Source organism: Fundulus heteroclitus, chromosome 18 (genome assembly GCF_011125445.2).
Source record: "Fundulus heteroclitus isolate FHET01 chromosome 18, MU-UCD_Fhet_4.1, whole genome shotgun sequence".
NCBI classification, from domain to species: Eukaryota; Metazoa; Chordata; class Actinopteri; order Cyprinodontiformes; family Fundulidae; genus Fundulus; species Fundulus heteroclitus.
In genome coordinates, this window is record NC_046378.1 from 6344546 (window position 1) to 6357691 (window position 13146).

General features: G+C 43.2%; 1 protein-coding gene across 3 annotated transcripts in view; it reads left to right on the forward strand.

Moving 5' to 3' along the window:
• numbl (NUMB like endocytic adaptor protein) overlaps window positions 1-13146 on the forward strand; it is a 98974-nt gene that overhangs the window by 70452 nt on the left and 15376 nt on the right. For 2 of the 3 annotated variants that reach the window (XM_012872658.3, XM_012872657.3), the window contains exons 2-3: window positions 6652-6802; window positions 11755-11829. In XM_012872658.3, coding sequence (XP_012728112.2) covers window positions 6677-6802; window positions 11755-11829 — 201 coding nt within the window. In that variant the 5' untranslated portion in view covers window positions 6652-6676. Of the gene's footprint in view, window positions 1-3091; window positions 3190-6651; window positions 6803-11754; window positions 11830-13146 lie in introns of those variants that run through there. The other variant, XM_021321524.2, reaches the window with a different exon arrangement.

Here is a 13146-nt window from a genome sequence, read left to right on the forward strand (position 1 = left end):
CCATACTTTACAAGCTGGGACAAAATGTGCAGAGTTTTTTTTCTGGTCCGCTCAATGCGCCTGTGTATGTGGGCGAGCTTCTCGCACTGAACTCATTCTTGTGAAACCCCTTTTCCCCACATTCCCATCAGTAGATATTCAGCCTGGGGCTAAATTTGGCCCGCGTCGGACGACCAGAGGACAAAGACTCACACACCCGGCGCAGAAGACGAATAAGGTCGACCGGTTCCGGAAGAGGTGACGAGCGACCCTTCTGTGCGAACACATCGGAGTTTCTGCCGTACGACATCACATAAGTGGTGACAGAGCAACTGTGGAGCCCAGATGTCTGCAAGTCAAACACTGGATGGGGAGAAAGTCTGAGCGTTTTGGCTCCCAGCCGCCTGTTTGTGTAGTCTGCGCTGGAGCTGTTCAGATTTTTAGCGTGGCTTTGTGAAGCTCCACTTCATTCGTGTCGCTGATTTATAGATTTATTTTGATGATGTGCGTCCTCGCCTGCCTGTCTGCCTGCCAGCCCACCCCCGTCTGTCTAACTGCGCTCTGTTTTTTTTTTTTTTTTTTTTTCACTCCTGCAGATGTTCTGCAGAGTGAGGTCACAGCCGAACAGGGCCTTTGCGCGCCCCACCCTCACGTCTCACTTCACTAGAGACGTACCCAGAACCAGACTCTAATGCATTTTACATTGTGGCGCTCAGCAGCAGGGCTTTGATCTGCAGGTTTTATGGCTATCTCACTATAAAGAGCAAATGCGCGCAACTTAAATCTGAATTCAAAATGATCGTGGACCACACCACACATTTAAATATATTTGGAACACATTTTAAGCCCTTGTATATCTTATCGGTGTGCGATTGTGGGTTTTATAGAGAAGTTTGTATCCAGCCTCCTGGAGTGAGTACTTTGAGGAGCATTTTTGCTGAAACCTGAAAGTCTTTTGGGATGTGTCTCTATCAGCTATGCAAAGAAAGTAGAGATAAAGTATATCTCATACCATCACTGCAATATCACACTTGCAATATATTGCCTGGGTGCAATATCTGGAGTGAAGAAATGCAGCCTTTTTAGACACTAAGATGGACTTTCACTGTCCTGAATTGGCACAAGCAACATAGATCTTAGTGATCAAGTTTAAAAAGCTCATTGTGATGATGTGAAAGACTGAAAGTACAAAGGGAAATATAGGTCTGCTTTAATTGAAATCCTTCTCGCCAAAATCAACAATCTAATGGTAATGTCATGCTTTGCTAAATAAGTCAATCTTAGTCACACTGGATGAAAATCATCTGTAAGCATCAAATTTCCTTGACTTAATGCTTTGATCTAAACCATTTCATTCTAGCTCTGGTTGTATGTTTGGGACCATTTGTCTTGCTGGAAAATTAACTTTCCCCAGCGTCTAGTTTCTTTTGCTATACCACATGGTGGTCTGCTGAAGACTCCCTAGAGCAGCTAGCATGTAGATCTGTACCCTATATGTGGTCTGTGGCAACATCAAATATGATTGGAATTATTAGAACAGTGGCTTTTTTTGCACCGTTCTTCTATAAAGCTAGGTTTATATATAATTAATTAATGCTATACATCAGTAGTATGTCTTAAATTATCTCAAGTTAGGTCGTAATTTGTTCATTCATTGCTTCTTCCTTATTATTTTGGCGTTTAAGAAATGCTCTTTACTATTCATTCATTCATTCCATGCGTTGTTGCGCTGGCTGAGTAATTTAAGCGTTCTTAGGTGATTGCTATTATTACTCTTGTTACTAATCAAACCTCGCCTTAAACAGGTAAAGCTTTATCACTTATTTCGCGGATTTTACCCACAGCTTCAAAAGGTCATCAGTCACCATAAATCTGGTTCTGCTGAGGAGCTTTTCCACAGCCTGATGTTTAAAGTTAGCCGGCCTCCTCTCTGTTTTGATATGGCTTGTTGAAAATTCAACCCTATGCGTATTTTCTTTGCGGCTCAACTTATTGTTAGTGGAAAGAGTTTACCTTCTGATCCATAAACTAAACTATTTGCTCTAAACATTGTCATTTCTAATAATTGGTGGTATTGGTGCTTAGGATTGAGATCGTTGCCCAGAGGACAACAGCTGATGCAGAGGTCCACTTTGCTCATGTCCGTCATTGCTTTTTGTGTTTCTTCTTGTACGCTTTTGTCCCACATACTTTGTCTCTTTCCTAAAACAAATGGTCTAAAACAAGAAAAAAGAAAAGTAATGATCATTTTGGGGAACCTTTAGCTTAGCAGTACCGCACCACACTCGGGATCTTCTTTGGACGTTTGGCAGCTTTGAGTGTTGTAAATGCTGAAATAATTTTGTTAACTACACGTGATCTTTGGGGAGTTTTTTAATTGAAATCGCAAAGGCAGCGTTGTGACAAGTATTGTTTTTCTTCAAAAATGAAGAAAAAATATCCACCTGAAAAACAGATCCATATAATTTCTTAATTTATTGTCCATATATTATGTCTAGCTACCTTAATCCCCTCAACTGTCATCATCTCTTCTGGACACCGTCATCTTTTCTCAGTGGCCTGACGTCAGAGGCCGTTCCGGTTTGCATGCTCCTCCTCTGCTTGCTGTCACTATCCATATAAAGACGCTTTTGGGCACAGGGCACTTCCTAACCAACCCTTTCAACCTATTGCACCAAAACATTCCCCCTGACCCCCCCAATGTGGAGCTTAATGCGTCACTTTGCTGGTGCGCCCTGACACACACCCATTCACACCTGCTGCTGCAGCACTAGTGTCTGCCAGATGCCAGTCAGATGGCGTCCTGCCCAGTAATGATTGGCTCGGGCCTCTACATGTGTGCGCGGTGAGTCTCAGAGGGGCTGCGCCTGCGTTTACGCGTAGATGTGGGTGTTCTCGCCTCCTCTTGGCAGACGGTCCGTGCCCTACATGCCAGCAATGAGTAAAGCCACATGAGCTGCTGAATTGGGATACTCTTACATTGCTCACACATCTGAGCATGTGCATAAGGCACATTACCAGCAGTGCAGCAGCGATTATGAGAAGTGATGTGTCTCGGTGTGTATATATACATGTATTTGCATATACTGGGTGTATAACAGAGCGCACGTCGAGGGCTTACATATAAAAAATGACTTGCCCACAGTGTAAGATGATTTTGCTCTCAGCATCAATGAAACCAAGAGTGCGGCAGTTTGGAGCAACACGATGGTAAGAGAACAACATGATTGCTCAGACTTAGCTAATTAACCCGATAAATATCATGAAATATTGTGTGTACCACTGAGGAACATAACAGTGCTTTTGTTATTACAAATGCATTACATTTCCTAACACTTGTCAAGCCTTGCATCTTGTCCTGGTTTTCTATTTTACCCTGGGTGGTTGTGGCTAATAGCTGTTCGGGTATTTTTGTTGAGTTTCTGTGATTCTTGTCATACCTTACCCGTGCACTGCCCTTTACCCTTGAGGACTTGCTGAAGGAATCATGAGAGCGTGGTTCACATGTCTGTTGTGGATCTGATTAAGACTTATGAGCATGTTCCCTTAGGCATGTTGAGGGGAGTGCCGCTGAACCTTGGGGTGCTGGCGGTACATTTAAGGATCATCTGGTGCTTGGATACCCAGAGTAAGAGCTTTGTCTAAATTCTCTGCACAAAGTCGAGTTTGTTTCCAGTGCGAGGGCCTGGCATCTGATTCTGTTTGTGGGGTTGATGACAAGGATCTCAAGGTGTAACCATGGAGAGGAAGATGTCTGATCTGGGAGCCTCAGGTCATCTTCTTTCCTTTTTTTTTGCAGATGATGTGTTTCTCTTTGCATCTTCATTCCATGAACTTCAGTGTGTTCTGGAGTCATTCCCAATCCACTGTAAGGCAGACAGGATGGAAGACAGTTCCTGATAAAAAAAAATCCCACAAAGCTCTCAATTAGTGCTTAAACAGTTAATCGATTGAATCAGGATTAATCAATTATTGAAATAATCTTCAACTAATTTAGTGATCAAATCGGATCGTTAACTGGAGTCTACAGACTCTAAAATGTGTCATTTGCTGAAAGGACAACCTTTCTTTGTCTGTATGTGTGCTCTATCCAGAACTCCACAAAAAAACACTTTTTGCTATTTGATTGTTAATCTGTCAAGCAAACAGTAGTACACAAATTAAACAATTAGTAAAGTAATAGTTGCAGTCCTAGTTATATTTTTGCCAAGCAGAGATAGGTAGATTAGACAGACTGGACAGATTAGATAGATAGATAGATAGATAGATAGATAGATAGATAGATAGATAGATAGATAGATAGATAGATAGATAGATAGATAGATAGATAGATAGATAGATAGATAGATAGATAGATAGATAGATAGATAGATAGATAGATAGATAGATAGATAGACACTTGTTTATTGTGGTATGTTAATTTATGAAGAGTATCTCTTTTTAGATTAATCGATTTATCGAAATAATAATTGATAAACTCCTTTACCAGTTTGTTTGCATTCCATCCTCTGCATATGATCATTAGATGTAGATTATGATTGAAAGAATGACGTCCCAGCCACACGTAGCTGAAATGAGCTTCCCCTATGTGCTGAAGATCTGAAAATCTGTTTGGGGATTGAATCAGAATGCCTCCTGCGCGTCTCCTTCTGGAAAAACTTCCCACTGGTGGAACAATATTTGCTTTGTGGCCCGGGAACGCCTCGGGATATCACAAGATTCACTGGGTAGAACGATGTTTCAGTTTAAATCCTGGACCTGTTCACTTGACCCAAGTTTGATTGAGCAGAGCACAGTGAAAAAAGACAGGGCGATGTTTCAGTGAGTTTTCTCATAACCTTCTGATCTCCTGAGTTGTTTTCGGATAGAGCTGAGATTTGAGGCTGACTTCTGGTCACCATTTTTTATACACCTGGCAATACCAACCTCTCCTTTACTGCTACATTCAATAATATACTGTGCATTAATTCTTTATACTAGGAGCAGAAGTGACATCACACCGTGTGTGCAGTACTAGTCAATGTAAAACAAAGCTTTATTATTTGAAAATAAACATGTTCTTAAATGTCCAGTAAGCTGTTAGATAGGGTTGGTGTGGTTGGACTGTAAGCATCAGTCCGTGTTCAGTCTCCCCGGTATCTGCTGAATCAGTTAGTTCCATCTCCCATTTGATGGGTATTAATTCTAAGACAAATGGACTGTGAGGAAAATCAGATTACTGATGGATAATGTCTCCCACCCCATGCATGGGGCTCTTGCAGATTGGGAGAGCTCTTTTAGTGACAGACTGCTGCATCCCAGATGCTCTAAGGAACGACTCCGCAGGTCGTTCCTCCCGGCTGCAGTCAGACTTTATAATCTCTGCTGCTCCATACAGACACAATAACTGTTTATATCAAACTAATCGTTGCACAGGTTCCGGTCCGACCATTAATTGTTTACACTGTTCCCAGAGGCTACGGAAACTTGCACACACCTTAGCTAGGGATGGTGCTGCACTATTATGCACATTGCTTATTCCCTTATCGTGTGTTTTGTAAATAGGCTGGAATTTTTTCCACTGTTAAATATTTTCCACTGTGCAATATTTACTCTTGCTGTTTCTTAGAGCTAACTTTAGATCAGACTGGTTTGTTCTTTTTTTTTTTCTTATTCTCTTCCTTTCGTCATTGCTAACAATGGCGTCTAACTGTATGTTTGCCACTGTCACACCCGAATTTCCCCATTGCGGGACAATAAAGGAATTATCGTATCTTAATTGGTGCCTTATGGCATGCCATCCTTTCTCTTACCCAAACGCGTTGAGTACTAAATGTAAAAGTTTCAAATTGTAAAAGCCCATCTTAGTATTGCAGTCACACACAACGAGAGAAGAACAGTGACTTTCGACCGACAACAAAGGAGATCCAGCTGACACAGCCTGCATGAGAATAGCCGGCCCGTGTAAAACAGATGTTGTTTTTGGACTCTAGATGTTCTAGCAGAGAGGAATGTGACTTTGGGGGGGATGAAAACGGTAATTATTACTTTGAAACAGGTCATGTTTTGATGCTGTTGTTTCATTATGGAGGGAAATTAGCATAGCTGAGCGGGCCGGCGGGCTGAGTGGTTTAATTAGGGAGCGGAAAGAGGATCGTTCAGCGAGCGGTGGAAGCGTACGTTCACGTGTGTGTGTGTGAGGGGGCTGATCTACTGATCAGCGCGCTCGATGTTTTCTTTTTAATGATAGATGAAAGCCAGCCCTCCGTCTATGTTACCCGCGAGACTTCTCCTGCCTTCTCTCTGGATGGCGTCTCAGCGGAGCACCACAGTGGAAAAGTGTTTATGTTGTTGCTGTACAGACCGAGCTGCTAGAGAAGGATACCCCATAACGAGCTCGAGCTAATCAATGCCGTTATTCCCACTTCACTCCTGTTATGTTGGGTAAAACATGGGATCATTCGTGTGCAGAGCTCTCTTTATATTGTCCTACTTCTGCGCGTATAGAGCCGTTAATGAACGTTATGCTTAGACTGAGAGGGAATTGGTGCTGCTTTCATTTCAGGGTTTGTTTTTTTGTTCCTGAAAGGAGGCCAGCTGACCGTAATTCCCATTTTTTTTCTCTCTCTCTCTCTATTGCAACCCTGCGCTGTGCTGTGCAGCTAACCCGGTGTGTGCTTCGTGTGTCTGCAGTTCCAGGGAGCACGTGACCCCGGAGATGAACAAGCTTCGTCAGAGTCTGAGGAGGAAGAAGCCCACCTATGTGCCAGAGGCCAGCAGACCGCATCAGTGGCAGGCGGACGAGGAGGCTGTACGCAAGGGCAAATGCAACTTCGCTGTTCGGGTAGGTCGAAAAATTGGAATCCTGTTAGGGAATAGCTGGTTCTCTAGTGTAAGCGTAGGTCATTAACATAACCTAGTGACATCAATATTATTATAAGACAGCATCATTAACTGTCTTCGCATTTCTTAATTCCCCCCATGGAAGACTTTCCTTAAAGTCTGATCGGATTGCTCTCTAACCCAACGAACTGGGATTTATTTTTTGACTCTGTTGGGTTAAAACTGCACCGCCTTTTGTCTGTTTGAGTTAAAGGAATTAACCCAACAGCTTTTAGAGAGCACAAGAGCAAACAAAAATTACCTGCTGCGATGGAATGACCTGGTGTGTTGTACCCCATTTTCAGCAAATAATTCTTCAATACGAATACAACATTTTGTAATTCACCACTTTACACCTAAATCAGTTCTGTGGTAGCTCTGGATGTTGTTTTATTGTCTAAATGCCTTAGCACAGAGGTACTGGGCTGCACATTGAGGTCCTTTTTAGTACCGTTGCCTCACATCACTAGGGTCCGGGGTTCTAATCTCAGCCGGTCCCCTTCTGTGTGAAGATTGCATGTCTACTTTATGCTTTCCTTGGTTCTCGGAAGGTACTTCGGCTTTTTCCCACTGTCCAAAGACATGGAAGTTAGGCTATTTGGTCATTTTAAATTGGCCTTAGGTGTGTGAAGATGCATTGGTACTGTGTGCCTTTGTGCACTTTTATGGTAAAGTCCCAACTGAAGAGGTCTGAGGAGAGAAACTAAAATTGTACTTGCTGAATCTTTACTAAAGCTGCGCCTGGGTGAGTTATATGAAACGTTTGTATCAAATGGTGCAACACTCAATGAATATGCCTTTTTTTTTTTTGCATGCACCCTATTGTGAAAGTGTTTACACATTTCTTTCCTCTTTCGACATGTTTTTTTTTGTGTGTGTGCTTTTTTTCCATCGATTGTGCTGTCATTTTCATCCATCATCTTTTTCCTGCCCAGAACATTCCATGCAAATGTTTTTTTTAGAAGTTAATCCAGTAACCTTGTGCAACCAAAATGGGATTATTGACTTGCATATGTCTGGCCAGAGGTTCCTAGAGGTTATTCCTCACATGGCTAATACTGAGACAAACCAGATAAGGTAGATATGCAAATTTAGGATTGTGAGTTAATTATTCACATCCCCCTGTATAAAGTCTTCGGGCTGTTTAGCCAAAGAATGTTCTTCTTTTTTAAATTTAGAGACATTTCTTTTGTTATCCGATGTGTTCTAAGGAGCGGAGCAGCAATGTTAAAATGACAGTCTTGGATCCACAAAAGATAAGAAAGATGAGGCAGGATCAATATAAGGATATTGACTTGCTGTCTTTTTAGGCAACTCTACGGCTGAGACTGTATGTCACTGCAGACAAAGCCCCACAAAGACAAAGACAGCTATTAACAAACGCTCTGCTTGAAAAAAACAGATTTTTATCACTAAGCTGCACACAGAAACAGCGTTTAATGCTATCTTAGAATGTATTGTTTTTTTCTTTAGTGATACTATCATTGAACAAACAATGGAGAAAATGGGCCAAGTAACAATCATGACAAAATCGGTAGTTTTGTGGCTTTTCAGATATCATTAAACAGATTTTATTGTTGTTTAAAAAAAATTAAAATCTAAATTCTTTTCATGTTAGGAAACTTTTCACAGTGGTGATGAACGACACGATTAATGGCCGCACCCACATTATGAAAGCACCACAGGCTTAGACCCTGGTCTCTCTGTTGCATATGCTCTGCAGGTAAACTCCTCTATAGCAGTAGACGCAAACGCTAGTCTTATTTAAGGACCGATTTTACGGCTTTTCTCAGCGTGAGCGTGTGCTACACGAGAGCTGATTCGTGGATGGACCAAAGGGACGTGGCAATACAAGGTGGAGGGCAGAGAGGGAGCTGTGGCGGCAAGGTGGAGTAACAGATTACAGAGACCCCAGGAAATGACAGCGAGACTGATATGGGCGCACAGAGGAGACGGAAACACATCCTGAGATTTGAAATGGCACACAGGGGGAGGGAATGGGCCAGATAGGAGAGCTAAATCAAAAACAAGGGTTGGGTTGACACTGCGGAAGAAGAGGCATGATATCACAGACATTACAGGCAGACATGAAAATACAAAGACGTTAAAGAGCAAAGGGTTTGAGCAGAATTGAATTGCCTGAATGGGGATGCTTGGGGACAGAAGAGCTCATGGCTTTACAGCCAAAAGCTGCTATCACAATAATCCCGATTCTTGTATCTTCCGTCGGCCATCTTTTTTTTTCTCAGATATGCAATGATTTCTCAAGTCACGTGCTATTATTGCTGCTGAATCGGGCTAAATGAACAACAATACATTTCTAAGGCCAGCTCTGAGAGATACATGAGTTTTTACAGAGAGAACAGAGAAAGTAACGTTTAATGATCAGGTTGAGTTAGCTGCTGAATGGCAAGAGGAGGGGACAGGAATGAGGGAGAGAGGGAGGGGAAAATGCATCGCTGCGAAAACCATACTGAGAGTTAATGATGCAATGAGGACCAACAGCTGTCATTGTTTTTTTCGTTTTTTTTGTTGCCATTGTCGGTGACGCTTTGATGTTGGTCCATGTTGCAACCAGTTTGCTCTTCCTCTGCTCTTACTTTCTGCAGCATCTCCAAAACTTCTGTACTTTAAGCAGTTCCTATAAACGTATAGTACCAAATGTCCGGGAATTTAATGGTCAGTTAATTATTTTCTCTGTTGAAGTTATGTAAGAACGATCACATATTCATAATTTAACTGTTTACTTAGCAAACAAGTGGCTCAGTAACATGTGGGCATCTATGAAAGCCTGGCAGCTCTTCCTCTTTTCGGTCACCAGTTTGGCCAGACCCTCCTCTAGGTTGACATGCCATTCCTCGTCCAGCTTTTGTCGCAAACTTGTCAAAATGGCTGTGTTGGTTACTCTGCTACGAACAGCACGGCCAAGCTGACTCCACACGTGTTCAGTAAGGTTGAGGTTGACCTCCACGCATTTCCCAAATTCTGGAAGCAGTCTCTGATAAACCCCCATCTGTGGAGAAGAGCATTGATACAGGTGGAAGGTAGCGTTCCATCCCTAAGCATAGCGATATGAGATGGACACTGGCTGGAAACCCCATCTTGATATCTGTCTGCATTGAAATTCCCTTAAAGGACACGTCGCCCCACACCATCACACTGACTCCACCTTGTTTACCAGTACAACTGAGTAACCCGTCAATGTTTGTGGGGCCGTTATAGCATTGAAAAGTAGAATGATGTGACTGAGCCCGCTTTTCACCCCTGCTCACTCCTGCGGCTCAACCTGTGAACCCCCTCAGCCAATCAGTGACAGGCACCGATTGGTTGAAGGGTCTTCTGACGTTGCATTTTTGGCTAAAATCGGCCCACTTGGAACCCTGGCTGAGAATATACAAAAAGAAGAAGGTGCTGGAGCCCAGTACCTAATGGAAAACCCTAAAAACCGAGTCAAGACACCAACTGTGAGCCATATATCATCTTATATCGACTTTTGCATTAATGGCACCTATGTTTGTAGGAATATTTTATGCTGCTTGATTTAAATATGTTTAATTTCATAATCTACAACTTCTGTGAAGCGACATCCATCATGCAGTATTGTTTCCTGTTGGAACAAAAATGCTTTTCTAAGACTATGATGGTCATCACTAGCCTCGTGAGACCATCCTGATCTCGCGAGCTTTCAAGGTTTCACTCGCAGATCAGTCTGGCTACTCTCCGTTAAAGAAAATTTGGAGCAGTTCACCAAACGAGCGTTCAATCAGCGTTGGCTTTGAGGCGGGTTGAGGTGTGACGCAACCAGAAGCGCGACAGTTCGGTCTAAAGAACATGGCGGCTTCAGCCGATGAAACTAGCGTTAGCGCGGCTATCGAGCAAGTTTTATCAGAGTATTTCTTCACTGAAAGAAGAGCAAAACACGGCTCTGGAGGCTTTTCTCAGAGGAAAAGATGTTTTTGCTCTTCTCCCAACTGGTTTCGGCAAGAGCTTGTGGTTGTGTTTTGGTCGTCGCTGTTAGTACGTCATATGCTTCGTTGATCTGATTGGTTTATTTGGCCCGTCTATCACCAACATAGGCCAATCAGCTAACCAGTATTTTCGCCCCTTCCCAAAATTACTTCAACGGAAGGTTTCCAGATGGATATGCGGAGCAAATCTATCTGGCGGAGTCAGGTTAGGTCATCACTGCACTGGACGACCTGGATATTGGTTTGTTTAGGGGGGATGAAAGGGATGCTTGACAGCAATCGTCTCAGTGTGCGCCCTATCGGTGCCTTCCTGTGCAACGAGCTGTGACTCACCTCGGAAATATTCTTAAGATCAATACATTTTCATCACTTGCTAAAAAAAAAAAAAGACAGAAACAAATCAACAACACTTTAATGGAGAACTTGCCCTGAAGACTTCTTGTCTTGGCTGCCTGTAGTTTCCAGCGCACGCTTCAGTCCAGGAACCAGATTACTTCAAACCCTCTCCTTAGATGTTAGAAAAAACCCATGTTCCTCTTATGCTTGGCTTCTGACTCCAGCGAAGCTGCGAGAACATTAATCGCGCCCCATGGGCACTGAATGCACCACGGAGCAGAAAACTGGAGAGACAACAAAAGAGGAGTAGATGCTATAACTGACTTCAGTCCTCCTCTCACTCTCTTATCCTGTCCTCATTATCGATACCCTCATACAGCTGGAGTCCCATCGCCAATGCAGATTTGCTGCTCGTCTGACAATTTCACAGCAATTTCTATAATACGGACTTGGAGTCATGAGGTTTCACTAGCTTTTTTTTTTGTTGCCTCGTCTCAGTCTTGTTCTGACATGTCTCAGTCATCCCAGCTCTTTTTTGTCGTGAAGCTTTCTGAAGAACAGTAGACATCCATCTGGGTTTAGCTGTTCGTTTCTCTTCTCTTTGCTGCAGTACCTGGGACTGGTCGAGGTGGAGGAGTCGAGGGGAATGCACGTTTGTGAGGAGGCTGTAAAAAAGCTGAAAGTTGTAAGTACACACACACACACACACACACACACACACATTTTATGCTGTGTTGACGAAGTTGCAGATTCACCCCTGGGTAATTTACAGGAGCTCGCCACAGACCTAAAGTTCCTTGCCAAAGTATTTGCACCCTGTAAACTTTTCCAGGTTTTATTATGGTACAACAGTGAAAAGAAGAAAAGCACTGAAAAGTGTGGGGTGCATTTGTATTCAAGCCTCCTTAAATTCCTGAATAAAACGCAGTGCATCGATCCGTCTTGAGAAGTCACCTAATTAGTAACTGAAGTGTTCCACTAATTTGCTGCTTGCGTATCAATGCATGACGGCATCATTTAAAGTTAATTAATGCAGCTGTCCTATGAAGGCCTCAGAGGTTTGTTAGAGAATAACGGGGAACAACCAGCATCATGAGACTGACATCCTTTTGAGAGTCTGCGCTAAGACTTAGAAACTGTTGTTCCCAGATGCTCTCGATATTATCTGATATAACTTGAGCTGTTTTGCAAAGAATAATTGGTAGAGCCACCATAAAAACGTCTTGCAGCTGGAATCACAGCAGAAGATGGTAAGTATTGGCTCGGTGGTGCTGAATACAGACGCACGGCACACTCAAAAACTTGCAGGAAACCGGACCAGTGTTTTCCCTTCTCGTTGTTTCTTTTACTACACTGCTTTCACCCTCCACGGTGGGCCTGACTCCATATTTACTGGTGTTTGCTTTTATAAGGTCCGATGCCGGAGAAGACAACAGAAAGGGAACTGTAACTCAACACACACACACACACGCATAAACACACTGGGTTCAACCCCCCCATCCCTTCCCTGAAGGCTAGACTCAAACAGGGAGCGTGTGAACACGGTGACACAGAATGGCTGCTGTTAGACAGCCATAGAATCAGAGCGCAAGCGAAGCGTACAACAGGAGCTCCTTTGTTGGAGATCCATACATGTTTTTTGCTCAGTAACAGAAGAACTCAAAGGAACACACTGTAGGAAGCAGGAGTCACACATGCTCTGTTTTTTTAGTTTTCTAGGATTCTTCTGTTCCTTTTGATTGTCCTCCTCCACATTCAGTCCTCCTCTCCTTCACTTAGGTCCCCCCCCCCCCCAGTCCCAGTCACACATCTCAGTCTGATTGTGCAGAAATGGAGGCTCATAGCAGCTTCCCGCTGTTCTCCAGCCTCACGTATCCCTCTGCTCACACACCCTGCCTCGCTCAGTCTCTTTTTGCATGCTTTCGTGCTCCTATGCATTGACTTGTGCTGTTTTAGCACGTGTAGTTATAGGATCACCCCTGCTGAGGCTGTTATAGGCACT